The sequence below is a fragment of the Stegastes partitus genome, unplaced genomic scaffold (genome assembly GCF_000690725.1).
Source record: "Stegastes partitus isolate 25-593 unplaced genomic scaffold, Stegastes_partitus-1.0.2 Scaffold679, whole genome shotgun sequence".
Classification (NCBI taxonomy): Eukaryota; Metazoa; Chordata; class Actinopteri; family Pomacentridae; genus Stegastes; species Stegastes partitus.
Window position 1 is genome coordinate 30,548 of NW_007578410.1, and position 14,042 is coordinate 44,589.

The 14,042-nt window shown below is 42.2% G+C and overlaps 1 protein-coding gene across 1 annotated transcript in view; it reads right to left on the bottom strand.

The window, feature by feature from the left end:
- LOC103363669 (peripheral plasma membrane protein CASK-like) overlaps positions 1-12,730 on the bottom strand; it is a 41,784-nt gene extending 29,054 nt beyond the window's left edge. The window contains exons 1-2 of the mRNA XM_008290517.1: positions 11,951-12,730; positions 1,932-2,044 (exon numbers count right to left, since the gene is read on the bottom strand). Coding sequence (XP_008288739.1) covers positions 1,932-2,044; positions 11,951-12,015 — 178 coding nt within the window. The 5' untranslated portion in view covers positions 12,016-12,730. The remainder of the gene's footprint in view (positions 1-1,931; positions 2,045-11,950) is intronic.
- Between the last annotated feature and the right edge of the window lie 1,312 nt (positions 12,731-14,042).

Consider the following 14,042-nt stretch of genomic DNA (forward strand, 5'->3'; position numbering starts at 1 on the left):
ACAAATCACATCACAATCGCAACATCTGTCAGAAAAGTCGCAATTACATATTTTGCTACAAATTGTTCAGCCCTGCTATTTGTATTATCCACCCCAGAATACTTCAAAAAGAATCTGATATAGCAATGCGCTAAGAATGATGTAAACATGGCAACCTATACTCCCTACAATTATGCATCATTCAAAGCATGATGAATGGTGGCAAATATTTATTCACCAGAGCCACAACCATTAATTGATGAGACGTCAGTTATGAAATTAATCATCGACATTTTGCTAATTGATTTATTAGCTCTGACTCCAGCTTTGTAAGTGATGGTAATTTTAGGTTTCTTTAAGGCAGTAAACTGAACATCGTCAAGTCATTTAAAGATGTCATTTGAGGTACTAGAGAACAGTGATTGACACTTTTCACCTTTTTCTGACATTTTATAGACCAAACAACTAATCAGTTGCTCAAGAAAAAACATTAGTTAATCACCCTCACATTGATGACAACTGACAATCGCCATGACTGTAAAAATCTGAGTATTAATAGAGATGAAATGATTGCTCAGTTAACTAAGAAGTTGACAGAGAAAATGAACCCCCAAAAACCTGAAGAATAGATGAACAATTCTCTGTCATTTCTGGTATTTTCTATACAAAATAAGTAAAGATATCGTCACATTAACAGCTGGTGAAAACAATCACCCTATTTTTCTCGCTGAAACTGTAAAAAAAAAGAAAGTGTTTTCTGAATTGGCTGCATTTTCTTCTATGCCCATTTTAAATGAATATTTATACTAACATCTATGTAACAGCAAGGCAAATAAAACCCTGCTTCAATTTACAAAACAGAGCCAGAAACGATCCAATATGAAATACCACACATTTGTGCGATGACCTGCCCTGTGCTTATCACAATATGAGAAAGAAAGCATATTATTGTTGGCATTCCCAGAATCTTGTTTCCATAACAATCACATATTTGAAGACTTCCACATCCTTCTGGACATCATATAATGCGGGCAAACTAAATGTTACCATTCCCGGTGCAACTGACCGCAGGCTGCAGCATGCTCCAAGTGACCCGAGAGACTAACAACGCACGTCCAAACGTTTCTGTGGTAACCGAAACCCTTTTAATGTTAGTGGTTTATTTTTTGAGGTGAATAAATTTAGCATCAACGTTAGCTGGGCTGTAGACGTTGGGAAACACTGGTGTAAATCTCCTCTTTTTCTGTTTCTCCTCCCCTGGGTCATTTCCTTGTCTTGCTGTTATTGGCTGCCAGGCTAATCTCTGACTGGGGCATCACAGATGGCACATAGTGAACGCCAACCTCACCACCAACACACACACCTATGATCTTTGTCTGAATCTCTCTCTTCTTCCCTCTTAGACGCACATACACACACACACACACAGACCTCAGCATGACAAATCACAAAACCACATGGTGAGACATGGCATGCAACAATATCTCACACATATTCACCATCACATCCTACCCAACACACATACGAACAGGCAAACACATGCAGCTCCAACATATTACTCATCTGGGTGCAGTATGTGTGACATTATGCCACATTTATTTATGTGCGAGAATACCATTATGCACTCTGTGTGTGCCTCCGTGTTTGATATTGAATCCAAAGAGTATTTGCAGATTATTCCCAACATTTGTTTAAACACACAGAGAGAACCAGGTGGGTGAGGTTTGCATAACAGCGGGGAAAAGCAGATCACAAGTTACGGTTCTGCCTTTTATCTTTTTAGAGATATCCATTTAAAAGTGTAATTCTGTGACAGTAACAACATCCCTGCTAACTACGCTCTCTTGTACTGATTCTGCTAACCCCGCCCATCTGGTGGCTCAAGTGCACAGCAACAAGCAGTGAGATTTAAGTGCAGCCACAGGTCAAACCAGGTCTGCTGTGTTCCTCACCTTCTGTGCTGAGGCCAGGGCTGGAGGTGAAGCTGGCCACATCGACGATCTTTACAGCGAACTGCTGGCCGGTGTCCCTGTTGATGCAGCGCCTCACCACGCTGAAGGGACCCCTGCAACACACACACATGCAGAGTCAGTCATCGACAAAAAACACACAAGGCACAAATGTCTCCGATTTCTCAGATTCAAACAAAGGAAAAGCTCTGAGTTCACTCAACATAAACGCATAATAATGGATACACACCAGCTTGGTGCAATGGGCAGACATAGTGTTGTTCCTGAGAATGTTCTGGATTTACAGTGGGTGGTTAGCTACGCTCCGTAGCCTCCATGCTCGTGCCAGTGGGAATTATAGAGCAGTGTGGTGCAGCGCAGCTGTAAAAGCTAAAATAAAAGCTTTATTATAGAGACCTGTGCAAGGGAGACCTACCCTACATGGTTTATTTCTGGGCAAAGGAGGTGGTAGATATTGCAAATTTGTGTTTCCTCATATAGCTGCATAGGGGCTGACATGTGGAAGTTATAAAGCATGTTTTCCTGACCTATTTCCAACAGCAATTTTCAGAAGCTTGTATTAAACATGAACAGAGCAGTCCAGCAATGTGTGGCAGAGCCTACACTTCTTAGAGAGTATTTCTGTTTTATTTCTAACAGCAAAATCAGCTCTGTGGCATATTAAAACTGACATCAACAAGTGTGTTCAGCTACACAATTCTCAGAAACAAGCTCACTGTTTGCTATTCTAATTCCACGGATTTCATGTGATTAAAAAATTAACACTGGATTACTTGAGATATTAAGAGGTGTAATCTTAAATCAGCACGTTTTCTGCTCATACGGCAATTACTTCACCTCGTTATCTGGGGGGAAAAGTCACACTGCTACCAATCAAGTTCAGTCTCTGCTGTTATTCTCTTCAAGTCTAACTATATCTAAAAGGAACTACAGGTTGCAGGGTAAAGTCGACTAACAGAGGACAATTCCATTCGTAACAGCGGTTCTGAATTGCTTCAGACAGTCACTGTATATGTAAATTTCTTGGTGGCTAACCCAAATAGCTTTAGTCCCACGCAAATTGTTTTGCTTTGAATTTCTGTTACATTTCTCTTTTGGAAGTCTGCCTGCGAATGTAGGTTAAAGTGAGGATCTAAAAAAGAAAGCTTGCCGGAACAGTGAAGGCATATGTAGCCTAACAGATTGGGGGGAAATGACTTTTCCAATTTTCTGTCAGAAGTTGGGTTGTGATGCTGTCTGTCAAGTGTTGGATATCAGAAGAAGAGGTTCTCATAGCAAGGAAAGACGGCTGTTCAATGGATTAAATCAAATCTTAGAATCATAATCAAATAAGTTTCATTTTCATATTTGATCAAATCCTCGATTGATTGATTTGTTTTTTAGAAAACGGTGACAAATCAGTGTTTAAAAAACTGAAAATATTCACATTTAAGAGCTACAATTACAAAATTTTTACTTAAACTAAATAATTGGTTATCAGGATAGTTGCCGATTAATCTGATAGGTGACAATTTATCGATTAAGCCCTCCAGCTCCACTGATCACACATCTCGGATTTTCTTTTGAATGACGAGTACATGAAGCAGTCATCACATGAATCATTACAACACTGCATATGAAAAAAACAAAACAAAAAAGAAACACAAATTTGTTGGCCTTCTACAAGCATTCCTGTTTCCTGCAAGCGATATGAACAAACAGATATATGTAGGAACACCTTATGGTTCATTAGCATCACAGATTTATATGGCATTCCTCTGTCGTGACAACAAAGCATGAGAAAAATCTGCAATAAACCGGTGGGAACAGGCACTGAGAAATTTGAGACATTTACACATGTTCTGTGTCGCGGCCCACTGAGAGTTTAAGACACCATCGCATACACAAACCCCTGCCGTGTTACAGCTGTCTCTACATCTCCCAGGTCTATAATCCTCAGATGTGTAACCAATGCTACCGGAGACACACACACGCAAACAGACACACACACAGTAACACCCATTTGCCGAAGCAAAGTGGTGGCCATTACCAGACACTGCTTTAACCGAATTAGCAAATAAACTTGCCTGACAATTTTAGTGTCAAAACCAACAGCGAAAGCTATCCGGTTCAGGCTGTCTGCCCCCGTTGCGAGTGTGGGAGCTGCAGCTGATTCGCTCTCACATTTGTCTCTCACATCTGCTGTAATGATTAACCCATACAAACAAAGGCGGGCAGCCTGCGGACCAAGAGAACTGTAAAATGCGACACTTTTCCCTTTTAGACTTCACAGGAATCCCGTTGATGAACCGACAGCCCCGCTGACCTTTGCCCTCCTGGGTTGATGTGCTGCAGCAGCTGTGTTTACCCATTATTAAATGGGAGGTGTAGAGTGCTGCTCGAGTGCATGATGGAGCTTCTGACATCGCACTTCTAACCCAACTATCTTTTCTGATCTGTATTAGTCTGGTGAAGATTTGCAGGTTAAATAAGAGGCTGCAACCATCTTAGTGCTGAATTGTATCGTCAAATAAAGACCAGCAGCAGCGTCTTTGATAATGACTCGGGGCGTGGTCGATATAAACAAATAAAACCTGTCTGTAATAATGCATGGCTCTACAAGACTTTAATCTTTGTTTTAAAATGGCATTTTACAGGATTCAAACTGGCACAGTGGTGCCGTTTGGTTCCTTCATTGTGATCCACTTTCCTTTGTTGTCCTTTAATCCAGTCTGGCTGTTGTTGCACATGATATGAAATGTTGGGAAAAGAAAGGTTTCTGTCCACTGAAATAAATTTAAAACAGTTACAGGAGATGTTGAGTTTGTAATGAGAGCATAACACAACAACTTTAACACATCAAAATGCAGCTTCGTACTAAAACATGACCGATTATAGTTGTCAGATAGAGGGACTCATGAATTAAAGCCTGCCTCTGATACTAGCCTGCTTCAAACAAAGGCCTGTTACCGTCTGCACGAGGTAAATAAAAGCCCCGGTTTCTATTTGAGGAGATACGGTATGTCAATAAAAGTCATTAGCGCCATTAAGCAATGAGGTGGAGTTGGGTGAACCTGCAAGATCTTATGCATCAACCTCATCTGTAATTGTCAATTCGACAGAGAATCAATTCCCAAACTGGCTTCGTTGTTACATTAGGTGTGTGCTGCTGCCGTTTAGTTTAATGAATTAAAATGCAATTCATCTCATCATCTGGAATAAAAATAAATAAATAAAAAGACCATTCAGCCATGCACAGCAGCTATTATAGAGGCCTTATGAGAGAGCGAGTGTAAAAGAGAGCGAGCATGCATGCATGTGTTGTTGGTTGGCTATCGTTCTGAGGACACGTTCTTGGGCGCGGGGACATTTTGGGACAGCGAGGGCATTTTTCTTATTTTCTGACACACCCTTTAAAGGCTATAGGAGGGCTCAGACTTGGTTTCACAGTTAAGGTTAGATTTGGGTTTAGGTTGTGTGTCACTCGGTGTGATGAATAGTTCGGAAGGGGCGAGGGGAGGCATTATGTCAATGAGCGCCCTCACAAAGACACGAGCACAAATGTGTGTGTGTGCCTGAGTGTGAGGAAGCGGAGAGGCCGCATGCCATACTGACATCACCGCAGCTGTGCTGAGTGGGCTCATACAAAACGCCCACACATGGCTCACATCCGACAGCAGCAGTCATCAAACATTAGCCCGAAGTGGCAATCTTTACAGACTGCTCCTTGGCTCATTTCGGCTCTCTTGCTTTATGTAAATCAAAGACTGCGTGTTAGGTGCGTTTTTAACATCCACACTGGCCCGGAGCCAAATTTCCTCTCAGGTGTCTGTTTTTTCGCCTCTCCCAATCAGGCACAGGGCACATCTGTAGCTGCAGACTCCACATCACCGGTACTGCCCTCTTGAGAGCAACAATCTTTGCTTAAAGCAGCATTTTGCTCTTTAGCTGTGGCCAGCAGCTAACATAATTCACCACTCGCCTGGACCAGAAATTTGGGGGGAAAATGTTTGTGCAGCTGCTAGGTACAGTAACATAATTTGTCTGCATTTTTCAGCTTGGCTAACTACCGGTGTTGGTCAGTCCAGGGCTGTAATACTCAGTCAGGTAGACTGCAGCTCATCTGGTCTTGTGCTGTTAAGTATTATCATCAGTGGCCTACAGTGACAAGCCTACACCACTAATTTTCTGCACACCCCCACTTAGCTTTTTTATGAAAACACACACATACCACTTATAATTAATGACAGTGAAATCAACACACACAAAAACAAGCAGCCCAAAAAGGTTTAATCAGAGTTTTGCTGTGGACCACAAACTCAGCTATTTGTAAAGTCTAAACTTTACAATTAGCTAAGTTTGCAGTGATGCTGACAGATACACAGAGTTGGGACTATTCACACATTTTGACAGAGCAATCTCCTCTGACAGGGAAAAATGTAAGTCAATTATAGTGATTCCAGTGAACAAAAATCCAGATAACTGTTGTTTGCCCTACTGCCCAAACTGAGCTTAAGTGCAAAGCATTTTAATTTAACAAGTTCAACAAAGTTCAGTGCTGTGTAACCACAGTCTGTGTATGTCTGAGCAACAATAATCCACAGCGCTTCCTTATGCAAATTAGGGAAACAAACCCTTTGAATATTAGCAGTGAAATTAGCATTCGGGTTACAAACTGAAATTCAGAGCAGAGATACCCTCAGGAGGTTTTAAAGCTTTGCCAGAAAATCCTTTCCTCTACATAAGCCAGGGGAGGATCCAGGATTTTTTAAACCTCCCTGTAGAGTCTGGCCTTGTAGTCTGAAAGAGAGCCTCAACTTTACACCATCCATTCACAACTATTGATCTGCTGTGTGTGGGCAGCTGAAAGGAGCATATACTGTACATGGAGAGGGAAGTTTAGGAGTAGAGAGAACAAGTTTAGTAGAGACAAATAACAGTGAAACCTATGTGTTACGCAGTGCCACAACATGATATATGTACATCACAGTTTATATAATTGACCTTTCAACCTGAAGACAACATGAACAGCATTAAAAACATGACTTTTTAATCAAACATAAACGACTCCTTCTTGATGGCTTCCTCTACAAAACCGATGGCAGGATGACACCCTCAGTAATGTGATACTTTATTGATCCCAGCAGGAACTGCAGCAGTGTCTTGCTTCAGGACACTGAAGTGGAAGCTTGCCAAGCCTGGGACTTGATCCCTGGGTTTTCCAGCTGAACAACAGTCTCTCCAATCCTATTTACATACATAAAGGAACAAAACACTACATAGATGTCATCATATGCAAACCATATTTGCATAAATACTAAAGATGGCCTTTAAAATCTCTGCAGAGACTAATTAACACCTCTCTGGCACAATGTTGGCAGAAATGCCATATAAGAATCCTTCATAAAGTCAGCGGTAGCAGTGAATGGCCTCAGAGCTGTGTACCTAACAAAGAGGTGAGTCAATGCAAAATCAGTCAAATGGTTTGTAGCTAAAAGGTAACAGCTTTGAAATTAACACTCAGTTTAATGGAAATGACCCACCACGAATTTCAATGATTACCAGTTTAAGGAAATTCTAAATTTAAAAAGCACCACACACTTCCTAGTTTTACCTTCTGAGAGGATCTCTGCTTGTAATTATTAGAAATGTATTATCTTTGGTTGCAGACTATTAATTGGAGAACAAAAGGAATATGCAGATGTCACTTTGTGTTCTCGGAAATTTAGGTAACACAATATTTCAAATCAAATCAAGTATATTGTCATTTTGCAGCACATACAGTAATACAGGCAAGATGAGAGAGCGCTTCTTCAGGATCATTTAATTAGCAAGCTTAATTGTAAGCTTTGCGGAATGCACGTCTGGGATAGGCAAGACGCGAAACATTCCCTCTCGCGGTCTCCTGAAATTTACCTTATTTTCTGATATTTTACTGAGGGATTCAAAGGTTAATGAGAAAAGTTTAACAAATTTAAAGTCAGAATAGTATTCCAAACACGAACATCATAAAATTTAATTTGCCTTAATTCTAATTTCGGCTGGTAACATGTTGACACATATCTCACGATTCGATCACCATGATTAAAGATAAATCAAAGGGTATTACTGAATATTTTCCAACCATCTCCACTTGATCCATTTTGCTAGTTAAATCTGACTGAAACTACTAAACACATCTGATAAGTGACAACAAAAGTTTAACTTTAATTACTTAAAGTTAAAGCAATCTATGGCAAATGCTGCTAATGGATAAACAATTTGGCCTTCCTGCAGAGAGGCATTCTCTCTGCCATTTGAATGCTAAAGGCTGCATCTGTTTGGGGAGAAACCATCATTAGACCACTAAAAATTACAAAATAATCAATGAAAATTTGAGATCTAAATGTTGCCCAAGCAATTTAATTATCCAACTCAGAATAAGCCAGAGGACTGATCACTTCATTGGTTCAGAGTGAGTTGCACATCCCAATATCCTTGGCTCTAATGAGCACCCCAGGGCTGAAATAAAGAGCACTGTGACTCCAATAGTGCTTCTCAACAACCTCAGTCCTATTCAAACAGAATCATTACAGACAGAAATGGATTAAATTGCCTCAGTGCTTCACCAACACTTCAACTAGAGCTGAAATCTCAAAAACAGGCCTGCGGTTACTGCAGTATGTTCATCACATATTTACTATGTAAACTACAAACGATGAGGACGTAGAGCGCAGGGTCGGACTGCCTACACTTGTTCAATAACCAGTGTCATCTTTCACCAGAGTTAATCAAGTCAGAAGATGAACGGACACCTGACCTGTCTGCTCTTTCTCTGCTGAAATAAGGCTAGTATAACAACAGGGGAAATAAGTGAACATTTGCAAGCAGGAGTTGTAAAAATCAGACACAGCCCATGTCTGTCTTTATAGCAATGCTACACAGACATATGCAGCGCTTACCGTTGCCATGCAACTATAAACCCTGATGAATCTGACTTGCTAAAAGTTCATATATTTTGACTTGGTGTGCTTTGGCTCGCAGTTTTAAAACCTTGCTAAGATCTGAGTGCTGCCAGAAAAGCAAAAGCACATCTTTCCATTGAAAATAATGAGAACAAGAAGGTAGCACAGAAAGGAGAGAATCCCGGTGGACGAGATGCCTGAGTCTGTAGTCTGTGTGTAATCACACAGCGCCTTCAACACCATATCAACTCAAAGAGCGATGCTATCACTCAGATCGTCTGCATCTTCAAAAGGCTAATCAAGAGGGCACCATAAGGAAAAACAGGAAAAGCGCTAACTACACTATAAAGTCCACAGCTTCACATTATCACAAACCTTCTCTATATGAAGTTACTGACCGTATTTCAGTAGAAATCACCCTGAACATGGCTCTCTGTACAATCCGTGTTTAGTAGAGATGATTATTGGACAGTGATGCTCTCAATCCCACCCTGCCAGGCTGCTCTTCTCTGACACAAGCCGATCAGGGACAATAATAGACGACTTTTCTGAACAACAATAGCAGTGTGAGGGAGGGGCGGACTGGATAAAAGGGTTTATGTACAAGTTTGAAAGGAGCTGAGGTCAAAGGTCAGTAGGAGACATGTGCGGATACAACGGCACCGAGATCATCCAATTATGAGAGACAAATCACCATGGCTACGCTTACACTGCATAGAGGATGTAAAGGACAAACTAATTAATACAAACTTATTGGGCATTAGCTCATTTCACCCACTTAAAATGAAAGTATTTGTTCTGTTAATGTGACCTGATTAGACACTGTTCATTGAAACATCCCTCTGATCGGCTGTTTTTTTTAAAAGATCAGTTACTACAAATATTTCATTAATAGTTGGATGCTTCTGAACTTGTAGATAAACCTCAGTTTCAGAGGCAGTAAAAACCCAGATTACATTTGAGGGGCAAGAACATGACAAAAAAGTAAGGAAAGCCTTGGGACGCCCTTCGTTGACGTTATTTTGTCAATCCGTTTAACCCAATGAGCAGTCAAATTGTCATGCTGCTTTCAATCCATTTTGCGTGGCGATAAATCTGACTATCCCCTTACGTGACAAAATGGTCTGGCTTCTGTTACAAAATGCACTTAGGCTAAAATGAGGGAGCAATATCCACTAACCAGGAAAGATACGGAACAGACTTTTTTTATGATGGATTTCTGTGGTTATAAAACACTTTCATTTCAAGTTTTAATTAATTAACATCCTCAGGTTTCAGCAGTCCGCCGTGCTGTCCACTACTTACAGTAGTGTCGACAATAAAACAGAAGGTTAAAAACAAAGTGGGAGATGGCAGAGTGCTGCAGTCAATGTCTGCTGGCATTATTTATATCCTTAGCCTCAGGGCCATCACATTCCCAACTCCACTTGTCTCCATTGATCTGCCTCAGCCTCTCTTCCCCTCCTCCTCAGGGCTGAGGAAAAATGATCCCCCCTCTTCTTCCCGCAACACATCCCAAGACACCAGGACTCAACACACTTGATCCATCAACTGCAGTTTCACAAAAGAACTGGCTGGATAAGAGGGATTTTCTGGTCTTTTCTGTGACACAAATGTGGCATCGCTCGTTTTTTTTTTTGTTTCAACCAAAGCTTAAATTATGACTTAAGGTATTGTTTGCTCAAGTTCTACTCTTCTACTGACCAGTCTGGATTGAGTGACCATACCTGCACAACTGCTTCACACACTCAATGAGTGTTTGCTTTTGGCTGCAGGGAGTATTGAACAGGTAGAGGTTATTTAATCCTGCCTACTAAGATAACCTGTGTCTATCTACCTTTACAAAAGTGCTATTCAATGCAGGATGTAGAGATACTGAAAAGACATTTTAAGGTAGCTGTGACAAACTCTACTAAAAAAAAAAAATCTAAATAATGTTTCACTGAGCCCTGGTTCATGACAATAAGTAAAGCATGAACCCAAGCTTATTTGTATTGTCAAATAAAAGAATGCAAATAGAATTTTTGCAATATCTGGCACTTTGAATCTGTTAGTGGGACTCCAAGGTAGTGGTCCTGGATGAACCATCAATTAGTAACCACGGCAACATGAACTCTCAGGATAAAGAATAGGGCCCGAGGGTCTGAAGAGAGCGTGTCTCTTTCCTTCGACAAACTTAATGGACCCTCAGACCTCCAATGAGGGAGGCTTGCAGGGGGGGGAGGGGACTGACTGGTAGCCAAGGCCTGTCAGCCTTCCCGCCTCACTTCCAGGACTTGAGGAGCCACGTCTGACCACACAGACGCAACACACAAACTGTGGCAATTATCAGATTTCATGGGACCTTAAACTTTTGCTCCTCATGGTTTTAGCGTGCCAGTCTCCTGGTTCGTGCCACTGTAAAAGTCAACAAAGCTATGCCTCCTCTGGACACTTTCATTGTGTGTTTATCCGGCCAATCCGACTGTAATTACATGCAGGTGTGGCCACTGTCAAACAAGGAGATTACGACAAGGGGGGAAAAAAAAGAAGTCTGCCTGCAGATTATTTAGAATGAGCAGCCAGATGAATCGTACACATGGCCTGTTTCAAACTGTCAGATCAGAATGACAATTCAACTCCTCTCTAACTGCACTAAATGACATTCATGCACACATACAGTAAAAACAAACTTGCAGATTTCCAGCTATGCAGTACATTCAGACAAGATAGATGACAGCTACTACATGTTTTTAACTTGCATTTGATAAAGTTCACATCAGGTAGAGGCTGTAAACTTCTGCACAGAGGTGAGGATGTCTGACAGTGTGTGCCTATTAAAACATTAACAAATGCATGCTTGCAATTAAACCCCATGTGAAGTTAATTGGCACCACACTGACCTCACGTCACCCACCCAATGAACTTTCCCCTTGAAAAACCTGCTGGCCAACACATAGGAGCAGCCAAATTAAGCGTGGCCCCTGCAGCTGTGTGTTGTGTATGTATGTATGTGTGTGGGTCAACATAGGAGGATAACACACAACACCCAGAAAGACCCGAACACCAGCAAACAGCGAGTGGCAAATGGCTACTTACTTCCCGATCACCTCGCACAATTCGTAGACATCCTCGAACAGCACGTCGTCGTCCGCCATGGTCATACAGGTAGACGAGGATGCTCTCCTCAAGATATCCCACCCACACGGGCTCGGAAGGAATCAATGACAACGTATTTTCTCGCCGAATGGGGTGACTGTCGTGTCAGCCTACACACTCCTGGTAATTTAAAGCCCCCAAAATGTCAAGACAGTGAAAAAACAGCGGCCACTCAAAGAGTCCAAGTTAGCCGGCTAGCCACATTAGCTGTCGTCCAAGGCTGTCACTCCGCGGCCCCACCTTCTCCTGAGCTACTCTCCTGGTAGGCTGGCTAGCCAGCGAGCTAGCTAAATAGTAACCACAGAGCAGACCCCAGGGCGTGGAGATTTCCTCGCTCGCTTGCAAAAAAACACCCCTCTTTGCATGCCTCGGGTTTGTATCTTACTGCTGGATATCGCCTGGTACAGGACTTCCCCCCAGCAGCATCCACGGACACTCTCCCCGCACCGACCAAAGATGCTGCCTTCACCGCAAGCTAACGGGACTCTGGAAAATGGTTGGCTAGCTGGGTTTAATTCGAGCTAGCTGTCGATGGAATCACCGGTTGGCTCGCGCCGTTATTGCGCTGTGCACACCCAGTGTATCACAGATGGCTTATCCCACCGAAAAACCGAATGTGACCGGGCTGCAATATGCTTCAGCTTCCCGAGCCCAGATGGGAGACCTTCATGTCCACGACGGCTCCGTTGCATTCACCGTCGGCGCTGGAGAATATAGGAATTATATTCCAACACAGCTTCCTTCGTCCACCGTTGCTCCAGTTCTTACGCTGGCTCAGATGCTGGCTGGCTTTGACTGGCTGTTTCTCCGACTTCCAGAAATGCCAGGCTCCTCCCTCTATCGTCCAGGAAACTGGTCCGGCCAGAGCCGAAATGGCCAGGGAGAGTAGGGGCCCAGAGTCCTGTTTCAGCGGCGTCGGAGCCAAGATGGCGGTCAGTGGGGGTCCGATTTAGGCGCAGTTTCCTAATCTCCTCCAACGGTTGCATCCAGTGTATCCCGCGCAGGCGTGGTCGATCCAAACCTCATCACCTTACGTCAGCCTTTCCCCTTCTCATCTCCATCATTTAACATGCAGTTTATTCCTCTCTAAATTACCTCCTCTGTCAGTAATAACTTATTTCCCACATATTCACTGCCAGTCATACGAAAATACTGATGTATTTCATAATCAGAAAATAAGGAAGGATGGCAGCAATTTAGAGTGATTTTCTAACTCCCTTGAGTCCTCAGGGAGGTTCCTCAGCAAAAATGATGGACAGCTCAGTCTATATATCATTTAATTAATCTGATAATTAGGCAGTGGCACAGATGGGTGTATTATGGTGTAAAAATTCTACCCGGTGGAATTTGTATGATTATCTACCCCCGTCTAAAGCCTTTTCTTGTAGGAAATTGGTAACATTTTTGGCCAAAGACTCTGGAGAACAGCGTTAGAGACGATTAGTGTGTAATAATGTTAGGATTAAGTCTCATTTATTTTCACGTAATCTTTGTGCAGGTGCAGGGGTTCCTCTGGGGCAGGTAGCAGGTGCAGGTGGAATTTCCTCAGGTGTGGGAAGACAAGCGAAGATGTGTCGGTGATGCCCCCTAGAGGCCATGTCAGGAGTTGTATACATGCCCCCATTTTCAATGTCCTCGAAGGAAATGCAACACATTCCAGCACAAAATGAGAAATAAATAAATAAATAAATCACTGTGAGGGTCTGAGATTTTTATAAGCAACAATAAAAATAGCAGGTGTAACATTACTTTATGGTACAACTTGGATCTAAATTGATTAATTTTTACCCTATTCATGGATGACATGAGCATATAATAATAAACCCTGTCTTACCACATCCAGTCAAGGCAGGTGGGCCGCCCTACCTTTGCCTGGTTCTGCCGGATGTTGTTTCTCCACTGTCGCTAATAGGAATCATTGGGATTTGTTGCACCATAACACGACATTGTACGGTCTTGTGAAGGGCCCTGAGATGACTAACGTTGCAAATAGGTGCTAAATAAATTAAAATAAATTCAATTATAATAATTA